Genomic DNA, 12395 nt, shown 5'->3' with positions numbered 1-12395 from the left:
ATGTAAAACATAGTTTCAGATTTGTGAGCCTTTACCCTATTTGTGAAATGCAATAAAGGCACATTTATTGCTTTTTAGGGGTCCAGACCGCATTAGAACTGATCCTGATTAAAAACCACTACACCTAGACTCTTCAAATCTGGACTAAATTATCACAGTGAGGCTATACATTACATGTGAAAATGCAATACAGGCTCATTTAGGGGTCCAGACCGCATTGCATTTTCACAAATAGGGTAAAGGTTTCAAAAATCTGAAACTATGTTTTACATAATGTATAGCCTTACTGTGATAATGTAGTCCAGATTTGAAGAGTATAGGTGTAGTGGTTTTCAATCAGGACCGATTTGAAGATTCTAAGTGGTTTTCAAGCCGAATCGGATGCTGCGAATCGGATTCCAACTTCAGCGTCGTGGCTACGGGCATGTATGCCCGTAGCCCGACATACCACTCGTAGCCAATGCTAGCGGAGTAGCGCGTTGTTACATTCTTATGTGAATGTAGGCTTTCGGTGCAAGATAGCTAGATAGTAAAAGTAAAATAACGTCAAACTAAAGTGTTCTATAGTGCTGACTGATAGTCCAAGAGTGCAGTGCAGAATATTGTCAGTGTTAAAAGCATTGCTGCATCTGGACACAAAACTGAGATCGCATAGTAGCCTATGAATGGACTTTTTCTGATTTTACATGAAATAAGCATAGCTCAGAAGACTACCCATAGTGCATATTAAAAAATCGACTTGCTGGTTTAAAAGCATTTATTTTAATCAGTGGTATCTGTGTCTAATGCTTGTGTGGTGTGACTGAGTTTTGACAAACATACCGAACAGTACATCACTAAGGACAGTGCTTTTAAAGGCTTCCTTGAAGCCTTTCCCTGCCCAGTTGAAGCGACACGCCAGGTTATTTGTTAGGCCACTCTGCAACATCCTTCTTACGGCCTCTTCTGCAGTGTGCCCTCCAATTAGACTGAATGTTAAGATCTGACAAGACATAATAAACCAACAAACAAGTGAAACATTGATAATTATAACATGTATAATTACAATATCTCCCAAAAGTGAATAGGCCTACACCCCTCCCATTTTTGCAAATATTTTATTGTATCTTTTCATAGGATAACCCTTGGCATGAAACTTTATTATAACTTAAACTAGTCATTATACGTATTGTAGAGAACTATAGATTTATTGTCCTCAGAATATGACTAAAAACGCATCCATTAACAACTAAACAGCTGGCCACATAACTGAGTACACTTAATTATGAACATGACCATTGCGCCCATAGTGACAATAAATCTTATCGTAATCTACAAACTCTACACGGACTTCTTTAAGTTACATCAAAGTTTCATGTCTATAGAGTTATCCCATGAGAAGATACATTAAAACATTTGAAAAAATGGCTAGGGTTTTGTGAGATACTGTATATGTACCAATTTAGGTTAGGTGAACTTCTCACTGTTTCACATAATGAGTAATGTGTTAATTTTGTTTTGAAAGATAATTCCTACAAATACTGAGTGATGTAGTGGATGGCTGGAAAGAAGAGGTATGGTTTTATTAATTTACACATATACTTTGACTAGCTTTTGGGTAGTGCAGATTTGTACCTACCATCTTTTGTTTTTCGCAGGGGGTTTCTCTCATAACAGCCTCTGCTAATTGAAACTCCTCCATTGTCCTCAGAGGCAGCTTGATGGACGAAGCGGCAGCTTCTGGTGCTACCGGCCTCACCATCTCTCTCCTAAGCGCCCTCACTTCACTCCCCAGGTTGGTAATTTCCGCTTTCATCAATTTATTTTCTTCCAGCACTTTGGAAAGCAGCTCCACAACTTTAGATATTCCCATATCTGTTTATAGAAGTTACTTATTAGAAATGTTTTCTGGGGTTTGGTGTACTTTGGTGTACTTTCCCATTTCATCTTAATTATAATGTGTATGATAATGATGAAAACAATGGTTAGAATGTTTGTCTCCTCGACTTACCATGCAATAGCTGGTGGCTTGGTTGGACTGTATCTATATTCAAAAGTCATTGATTAGTGTCAAGTGCCAATGATTATATATTTTTTTCAAAGTAGTGTATTTAAGGAAGAGTTTGTAAGATTTACCTTGTAAGAAATTTATATAAATACATGTTCAATCAATACATGTTGAAATTAGTTGTTCTACTGACGCCAAAACCTACCTAGATGTAGTAGCTCAAGTCTCTGGCTGCCATTTGATTGAGCTGGAATAAAAAAGTCATGTTATTGTGTGTAAGTTACAATATTTTAAGTTTTACTTGTTCAACCATCAGTTAGCCTGATATCGAGGAAGTTTGGCTTGGTCCTGGGATGCCGTGTGTGTGTGTGTGTGTGTGTGTGTGTGTGTGTGTGTGTGTGTGTGTGTGTGTGTGTGTGTGTGTGTGTGTTTCTTTACTGCACAAGAGGAATGGCTTTGTATGCAGTTGGGTAGTCCTTCATCCAGTCAGACCAACAATGAAATGTGTCAAAAAAACGTGTTGGTTTGAAGCAATGATCAACGGGGAAGATGGGGAAAACTATGTATGAGGAACAATTATTTAAAGTAAAATTACCTCTTTGGGTGGTCGATGGCCCAAATAGCCACTCACTATTGATGTCTGAAAAAAATGAAACACTTCAAAACTGAATAAGAGAGCCAAATGGTATTTCTAACATATGTGTTAAACATGGTGTTGTTTCAAATGGTGCTTCAAAGTACCATTTGTACTGGCATTAACCAGTAAACACATGCAACATATTTTTACCTACCTGGCCCTACATCTACAGATTGTCGTGCTGTTTTCCTTGGGGGGGGTGGTGCCTCGTCATCAGTGTCCACACCTTGAAGCATAGTAAGTGCCAGTTTAGACAAAATTTACAAAATGGGCAGTCAAACAGCCGTTTCTGAAATATTTATATTTTAATTTCTAAAATGTTTCATTGCTGTTCAGTTTAACTCTAAAGGTCTGCACCTTCAAAAAAGTGTTGCGGCGGGCCCGTAGTGGTCTGGACTCTTCCAGCTGGCTCCTGCAGGTAGCGTGAGTTTGGCCTTTGGAACAAATCAAGGACAGTCATGGCAGTCAGTGGGTAACACCAGAAATATTAACAGAGAACATATACATTTATGCATTTAGCAGATGCTTTGAGCTGAAGCGATTTACAACAAGAGGACTAACATTTAAGCTACAACACTATTTAAAACCTTGCTAAGAGTGCCAAAAAGTGCCACTAGTCACCCGAAAACTGTCTGAAGTTTAAGTGCAATAGAAAGATGGAAGAGAGTGCATTGAAAGTTAAAAAGTGTTAGGACAAGAGTCATTCTAGGAAGAACTGAGTTTTCAGGAGCTTTTCGAAGGTAGTGAGGGATGATAAGTTGCCTGTGGATGGTTCAGAGAACTGCCTGCTATTAGCAGCCACTTTGTCAGTAAAGAATGAAGCATAAGGTTCTGCTGTGAGGTTTGTAGCAAGAGGGGAAAGGTTTAGTAGATATTTGAAAGTAGAGAACAGTTTCCGGGTGTCAGTTGTATTGTGAATCTCAGTTGTACTGTGAATTTTTCGCTGCTGTGACATTGTAAGCAAAAGATGATAATAGTTACTGGTATTGTGTTAAATCTGATAGGTTATTAGTTTTATGCCATTCTCTCTCAGCAGCCCATGAGGTTAGAGCGCATCGATTGAAGGGAGTCGTTTATCCAAGGAAGGGGCTTAGAGGGTTGGGAGGGTCTGATGGATAGCGGGAATGTGTGGCCCAATTCACCTCTGGAGAGGAGAACATTTTTTGTTTTTTTACCTTTTTTTCCTTCTGATAGGGTCTTCAGCCTCTGACTGTATGTCTGATGTTAAACACAGTAAGGACTTTTTCAGGTAGTCCTTTGCCTTAACATATGTTGCTGAAAGTGAATGGCATGCATTAGTGAAATTTAGCAAGTTGAATCTTATAGAAACGTTTTCATATGCAGCATTTTTCCTTACCACAGCTAACCAAGACCCTCACGTCACCGTGCACGTCCCACGCTGCACCTGGAGGAAGGTGGTGCGCGACTGCCTTCTGGAGGCGGTTATGATCGTAAGAACTAGGAGGCCAGAAACAATTCCATGACTCCCCTGCCTCCTCCAACCAGCTGCTTGGCACTATGGTAGTGCTCCTATCTTTGAATTCGACGACCTTCCACACCTGTGCCATCTGAAAATAAAAAATCGCTGTGTTTTGAGTGTGAAAAATAAGCCTTAGAAATATATTTGGCCTATATATCAGTCATTGTTGTTATATATAACATAGTGTGTATGTTGCAAGATCAACAGTGATCACAGTTGATCACAGTCTCAGAAATATTTGGCCTGTTAAGCCCTTTGAGACTGTAATGGTGATTAAGGGCTATACAAATAAAATTTAATTGAAAATTGAATAACTATCATAAGTGGTGAGAGAACTGCATACACCAGCTTAACTTGGGTGAAGACGTACTCTGAAACCTGTCGTCTCTAACTACTATCTAAGCCTAACTATCTACAACCTAACTATCTTCAAAGGCTTGCCGGGCTCGAGGCAAATGCCCCCTCCCCAGAATTACCTTCTCAAAAACCAAAAAAATAGAAAGAAAAAAAAAGCACTTCGCAGGAAGAGTATACAATGCTACTCAGCTGAAGCACTCTAACTACTCAGATCATTCACAGCTGATTTACAGCAGTTTGTCACCACTCAGATATATATTTTTTGGCTATTTGTCGTTTTTTTTTTTTTTTTTTCATTCATTAATTCGATTTTAGGACTGGTGTATTTTATATAAAGAAAATTCAATAACAAAAAAATCTTTTTTTTTTTCTTTTTTGGATTGCAGAAGACAAGGAATTAGGATTGGTGAAGAAGAGGGATGGCAACATAATGGTTTTGGTCTGGAAAAAGCACACATTTTCTGCTGACATCCCCAAGGAGCTCAACCTCAAGATCATCTACCAACGTATGGACCTGAAAACAGCCTATTCGAGAGGAGGGGCAGGGATATGTGAAATGGGATTCCTTGTACCCAAATCGTCTGTAGATGATGAAGACTGAACCAGAGGATAGCACAATGTTTTGGACCAGTCCAATATCCTGTCCTACTGCTATGCAGTTGTTCCCAGTCTTTGTTGACAGGCAGAAATCTGTTGTTACTACCTTTCTGTACTGTTTGGCAGTACTGAATTGCAGAGGCAAAGGACCATCCTTGTGCATTTCGTACAAAAGGGGCTGCTTACTTGGAGGTGGAGTAACAGTTTGAGGCACCTCTGACAGTCTCTTGACTACCTGTTGTAATGGTAGTTGAGGCTTTCGCAACATTTTTTTTACTTTTCCAAGGAAGTTTTCATAAGGAAATGCAGAGACACGGTCAAGGGCACCAAACTGTTTGTACACATCAGCTAGATGTATCACCTGATGAACTGTAAATACAATTTCTCCTTGACCATATAAATCTCCAAAGCTTTTAACAAATGCTGTTAGGACTCGATTGGCAAAATCAATCATGGGTGCAGAGAGGTTGGGGCTGAGTAATAAGAACACACCCACGGAAAACAACAGGAAGTTCTCAAAAATCTCTTCTGGTAGATTGTGCTTTAGGACCACAGGTCCACTGTACATCATGAACTGCCTTAGTTCTGTAGCCTTCCATCTTTCGATCTCTGTCAGCTCTCGTGGTTTTCGGGCAAATTCAGATGGAATATGGGGACGGAGAGCAATCAGTTTAGATGATATAGCTGAGATGACATTAGATGGCTGTCTTATGGCCAGGTTTTTGCCCTTCATCCAGAAAATAATGAGTTTTTTTGTTACACCCAAACAGCAGAGGTGCATGTAATCAATGGGAAACTGGGTTACCATCTGAACAATGCCAGTAAGGGGACTAGGTCGCAGGTGGTGATCTGTGTCTGACATTAAAGCAAAGTCTTCGTCTGATCTAAGCCTGGCATTTATTTCAGGATATGTCATTTTATTTTGCCACACGCCAACTTGATTGCACTTGTCACACCCAGAGTACCCATTGTGGGACTTCATCTGTTTCACAAAAGCACGTGCTGGAGCATCACAAATGAACGAGCACACCATCACCTTTAGAGGTTTACCTCTGAAGGTCAATCCATTCCTCAGTAGCTGGGTAAGGTCATTGACAAATTCTTTGAGGTAGTCATACACACTAGATGGTTTTCCAGTTCCACAAAACAAACCAATAATAAAAGGTTTTTTTGTGTAATCACAATCAAGCATCGCAAGAATTGGCCAAAACTGAACTTTGGAACTCTTAAAAATGGGTAAACCGTCGATGTTGAATTGTAACCGAATTGTCTGAAGGCAGCTAGGCAAATGGATTGAATTCAATTTTGATAAAATTCCCTTAGCCAATCCAAAATGGTGATATTCACCACCACCTAATGCATGCACAGCTATTTTCTTTTGTGTGCCAAGAAGTGTCCTGGCATCTTTAGGCAGCTCAGAGTGGTGTACTCTCAATATTGATAGAAGAGCGGTAACTGCAACAAGAGTAATGCCAAAAGTTGATGCCCATTGCTTTAGTTTAGCTTGTAAACTCATTTCATCAGGCTCACTTTCATCAGAGCTGGATAACCCACTAAAATCCTCTCTTTCACTGGCATCACTGTCTGTAGTGTTTTGGTCAGGACTGTTCTCGAATTCTGAAGTTGTCCCACACAGTGCTAGATCTGGTAAGCTAGGGGGGGCATTTTCAGCCTGATTAACTGTACTTAAATGTAATTGCTGCAAAATCTCGTTCTCTGTCTCCCTTGCGTTGGACAAGACTCGCCTCCTTTTACTCCAATAAGAGGCCATCTCTGTGTGTATCGGATACAATTATGAAATGCAAGTTTGATACCTTTTCTGCCGTGAGTTTTGAATGGTCTTCAGTGTCCCATAAATATGCAAATGAAGAAGAAAAAAAACACAAAGTTAGTTTTGATGGCATAGTGTGACAACAATGAATAGTTGCATTTAACCCTTTCACATGCAAGTGAAGAATCCCCCTTCTAATAATGTATAGCCTATTAAGGACCTATTTCAGGATAAATATACAAATACATTCACTTTGAAGTGTAGGAGGTCCTACAGACAGCTGTAATAAACTAAGATATACTATTTATGAGATGGCTTGCAGTGTGCTTATCTGACAGGATTAAAACCGTGCATTCGGTGTGAATGTGTATTTGAATGTTAACATTTAATAACATGTCGTTTTTAGTTATGTAATCATTTGAAAGTCCCTTCAAGTTGAAAAAGCACATGCATTCTTATTATGGCCACACCTAGCGTACTAGTAAATCAACTGTGATCAGATTGGTTAAAAAAATAGAGGCTGCGTGTGATTTCAGTTCCGGTTCAATGCATTTGTAATGAGGGGGCGCACTTCTGTGCAGTGTGCACAAGTCGTCGTTGCCAGCAGGCTGCACCCGACAGCCAAGGGATTTACATGTGGCATAGCAAGGTAAGCAGCAGAATTGTTTCCAAATGAAGCGTAATTTAGAAATGGAGTTGTTGAGTATTATGGTTTCATGAAAGCAAGGACAGCACTCGGTTGCTTTCGAAACTTTGAATCGCCAACAACGGACGTTTCGGGCCGCGCGCCCTTCAGCGTGTTATGGCTTCTTCACGGCCATTACACGCTGAAAAAGGGAAACGTCCGTTGTTGGCGATTAAAAGTTTTGAATGCAACAGTGCTGTCCTTTCTTTCAGGAAATAATATTACGATACGTTGGATTCAGCACGCAGTTAAGTTATATAAAGAAGTCTAGTTAGTGTGAGCGCGTTACTGCATATATTCGATTTTTTTTCTTGCCCTTGTGGAGGCTTGGGTGAAGGGGGTCATTAATATTTGGTTTTATTTAGTATTATGGTACAATATGTAGCTGGGCCGACATGTCCACGGGTCGATTTCCCGTAGTATATTGATCATTTTTAATGATTTGGATTTCCCCGCGACGGTTTCGCGGGATTCAGCTGCTAGTCAGGGACGCAGCGCGTGACCGTGACAACGTTATTTATTGGGAAATGGGACTAAAACGAATATAATGGATGACATTCATAGTATTATTGGTATAAAAAATCCATTACTTGTAGTACAGCAAACGAACAATTTTGTAAACGTGAAATCGTTAATAATTTATCAATGTCCTTCTAGAATCTGTCATGAACTTTGATAATCAAATCAAACGATGTCTCGAGCGCAATAGATGTCTCTGATATAACGGACATTTAGCTGCTATTCTTTGGCAATTTGACATTTTAAGTTGGCCATATGAGCAATGTTGTTTCTTAATGTTACTCATATATGAACGTAGTCTAATATAAACATAGACTACGTTAATGTGAAGTAAATATACACAGCTGTGATAACCGCAATAACTTATCCTGGCATAGCAGTAGCCATAAGCAATTTGGCACAGAGTTTAGCTGAATGTCATTGATGATAAAGCTAACGTTAGTTAGTATATCTAGTTAGTCATCTATGAACGAATATGGTCGAACTAAAGTTGCTAACAGAACGACAGTCAAACATGATCGCTATTCGTGTTATTCTACTTACCAAGAGTTGTATATAATATTAAATAATTAATAGGTTATTGCTGTAAATGTCAGTACGACCGTAGTTGCCAACTACATCAACGGAAGATGAGCATCTTCCCTGGGGAGGTTCGTGCGCCTGGTTCAGGAGCAGTGTATAGCTCGAGCAGTCAACTGCTCTTGAACCTGGCGCTCGAGGCTCCCCAGAAACTGGAACGTCAAGGTTAATGTTCGTTTTACCTTATTTGTGTATTTTGCTTGGGTGCCATTTTTATGTTTTTGCCAGGATCAATTCATGTACCCGTCATTTCAAGGTTATTTTCCCTCACAAAAGCTAGAACTTGTTTGGGCAATTTAGTTGTGCAGTACATAATACATTGTAAAAAGCCTGTAGTAAGAGAGAAAAGAAAAGACATGATTATGTGTACTGTGGTCAAGACACCCAAGTGGTTTGACATATTTGGTGTAACTGATGTTTTTCTTTTACTCTTGCAACTTTCCCTTTTAGTCTCTGAAGCAGTGTCTCACACTCGAGTCCTGACCGAGGGCCTTGAAACTGGCATGCCTGTTCAAAACATCTCCAGGACAACAAGGTTATTTTGTGTTGACGTGTATTGAATTCTTAAGGGCAAAGGTAACTCTTAACAGGCAAATTCTGTAGAAACTCCATAAAAAGAAATATTAACTCACTAAGACCATTCATGAAACATCAGTAAGCTGCAGTTTGCATAGCCAGTCAGTAATATTTTAGTTCTTGCAATTGCGACTGCTTGTAAAAAAAAAATGCAATGATGCCACCAACAATAACCAATACAATGTTGTGCCAGATAACCTCAAATATAATTAGCCTACTTCCTATTTGTGCAAACCCATCAGATACCTTTGAAAAAAACAAAAGTGCAAAGATGCTTTGTCTGAAATTAGTTCCCTTACCGTTTAATTTGGAGCAAGTGAAACAATCACGGGCTTGTGTTATCTGTAGGGTCTCCGTTGTTGTCAACTGCTTCTCGGAGAGCTGGATGGAGAGGGTTTGCAGTGTCTGTATTCCAATTGGTTGTCAGGGTTTTTGCATTGGAAATGCATCAGTGAACAAATCGCCTGCTTGTGCCATCCGTAAGGTCTTCGTTGTCAACTTCTTGTTGGAGAGCTGGATGTAGAGGTTTTGCGACGTCTGTATTCAGATTAGGGCTGCACGATATGGGCAAAATATGATATCCCGATATTTTTTGGCTGAATGGCGATATATCTCGATATTTTCTATAGAGTGGGATAGATGGCTTTGTCGCATTGTCCTGCGTACTACGGTGAGGGTTTCAGTGCGCCCTAACTTTAATCCCCCGCCCCTCCCTTCTCTGTTCCATTTGGGAACATGTTTGGTTTAATTTCGCTTGTTTCGTATATTTTAATTAATTAATTAAGGGCGCCTCCAGAGGGCGCCCCCAACACATTGGATCAGCCCTCCGCTTTGGGGACGCATTATCTAGAGCGTGTATTAACTTTTGATAGTCTAACGTGGTCCATTATCCCTTACTTGTTGCAAGACACAGTAGTCTACACATACATCTATGCATAAGGTTTCTGAGAACAGCAGGACAAGTTGGCACATCAACATTCACAAACGGAAGGCTTGTGCTACTCCATCTAGGCACTTTGAGTTGTAGCCTCATACCATAATTGAATGCCGCTTCTTTTGTAGCAAGAAGCAGCAGGTGTTATTTTCACAGAAGATGAACACATACCAAATTTTCTGATAAGAATATTAGCTTGTGCATACATCATACGATACTGCCTGCAAATTTCACGGTCATTAGACTGGTCGTCAGTTATGTAATGTTATAAGTTTTTAGCCTCATTACATATGTTAAGGACTGTGCCAGGAAAGGAGAAATCAGTAGTTATCAGTTTCTTATCTGCCTTACTTCATGAGCATCAGCTGTATGTGGCCTTAGTGCCTAGATTTAATGACAACCGCCACTGTTTGGACAGGCGGGTAGACGTAAACTGGCAGATAAATCTAAGTGTTATGATTTCGCTCATTCATTTCTTATGTTTGCATTTGTGTCTTGCAGAAGATGAAGGAGAATGCGTGCAGTGGGCTGAATGGAGAATTCCAGATACCAGATTTTTTTTTTTTGAAAACTATTTATATATGGAATCTGAATGCACTCCAGGATATGCTGCAGTTCTTTGTGCCACAAGAGGCCAAGAAGCTCTACTACAAGACGTTGAGGCAGAAGATGAAGATTATTACAAATTATCCAAGTCAGTTCCGACCAAGTAATTTGATTGGACAAGAGGCATTCCAGTGCTGATATAGAGTAGCCTGGCGATGTCATACTCATAATTCTAGTCAGAATATGAGTCTGAGACCGAACCATTGGGTGATTATAGGGCGGAACCAGGAAGGAAAATGCCTCTTCGCTCAATTGGATAGACCTAAAACCAATCAGAGCAACGTAGTATGTGACGTATGTTGTGCGAAGCACAGCTATTCTCAAACTAACTCAACTGAGCGCACGTTCGAAGAAGTAGAAAAAGTAGATGGACATAAACGATTTATGCCTGTTTTGTAAAAAGAATTTAAGGATACACGGACAAATTGGCAACACGGTCAGCATTTTTGGGAAAAAAAGTAAAAGCGCTGAGCGCTCTTTGGTGACGTGGTTGATTACGTTAATGTGTATCATCTGTCCATCAACGTTTAAAGCCCGCCCTTACAATTTGATTGGTCAGATCACTTTTTGATCTGACCTAATACCTCCCAACGAGCTCAATTCCAGACTGATTCTCCAGACCAAATATTTTGTGGGCGGAGTTCAGGCTGGTATCCAGGCTAGATATAGAGTATAACAGCACTGGGTCTTTTAACTATACACGTATCGCTCCGCTTTACGGGTGTTCTCATAACCGTTAATGTTATTAACAATCTTTTTGTAGCTTAGATTGCAGCTAACTTTGCACAGCAAATATGAACATGTTTCCAGGAATAACATTGGAGTTGAATTAAGAATGGTCGCCAGAAGAGGACCAAGGGAACCTAATGTAATGCTAATGTGTTTATGTGTTGCTTGGCAACAGTTCAGTCCAGTTGCGGATCTATTTGTGTTGGCGGAGCCAAATAAATCATTAATGAACCAAAGAAATCTGATCATAATATGTTAATTATTATTGTTAACTAATGATTGGTGCTTGTAGAACTGTTGTATAAAAGCAATATCACTCAGGAGTGAGTGCTGTTGTACTACGGCTGGGATTCGGTCGTAGGTATGAGGCCGTTGGCCGAGTGCCGAAGAGAATCACAGCCGTAGTACAACAGCACTCCCTCTCGTGTGATGTTGCTTAATTATTCTGTTCCAAAATTCCATAAAAAGTCTGATTACTAAGAAATATTGATGTATCATTACTTTTGTCAGTTTCAAGTTTTTGTTTTAACACAGGTCTACCAACAATGTGTATGATGTATGACTACCTGAAAGCATTTGTCTATGACCTCACCCAGCTGCTGAGAGAACCTTCAGAGGTAAACCTCTAAAGGTGTGCTCCTTTATAAGCGATGCTCCAGCATGTGATTTTCTTCAAAACAGTGTGCTATCCTCTGGTTCAGTCTTTATCATCTACAGTTGATTTAGGTACAAAAAAAGCCCATTTCACATATCCCATTGATTAAATGCACCTCTGCTGTTTGGGTGTAAATTTTGCCATCACTATTTCTTGTTACGGAGATGAGGACAACTACTTGCCTCTTTCATGCATCTCCTTTGTCCACATCTATGTTTGGGGATTGTAATTTGAAGCCATTCCTCAAGTGTTTGCTATGCCTCATTGTTTATTATACTGCATA

The 12395-nt window shown here is 39.9% G+C and overlaps 1 protein-coding gene across 1 annotated transcript; it reads right to left on the bottom strand.

The window, feature by feature from the left end:
* Nucleotides 1-766: 766 nt before the first annotated feature.
* LOC115533132 (uncharacterized) lies at nt 767-9863 on the bottom strand. Its single transcript, XM_030343432.1, has 11 exons — nt 8577-9863; nt 6873-6898; nt 3982-4192; nt 3800-3899; nt 2982-3058; nt 2779-2850; nt 2583-2627; nt 2193-2234; nt 1991-2023; nt 1619-1854; nt 767-982 (listed from the first exon to the last, which is right to left on the bottom strand). The coding sequence occupies exons 3-11, from the start codon at nt 4190-4192 to the stop codon at nt 767-769; spliced, it is 1032 nt and encodes a 343-aa protein (XP_030199292.1). The 5' UTR covers nt 6873-6898; nt 8577-9863.
* Nucleotides 9864-12395: the final 2532 nt, after the last annotated feature.

Source organism: Gadus morhua, chromosome 2 (genome assembly GCF_902167405.1).
Source record: "Gadus morhua chromosome 2, gadMor3.0, whole genome shotgun sequence".
NCBI classification, from domain to species: Eukaryota; Metazoa; Chordata; class Actinopteri; order Gadiformes; family Gadidae; genus Gadus; species Gadus morhua.
This window is presented reverse-complemented; position numbering and strand designations above follow the sequence as displayed.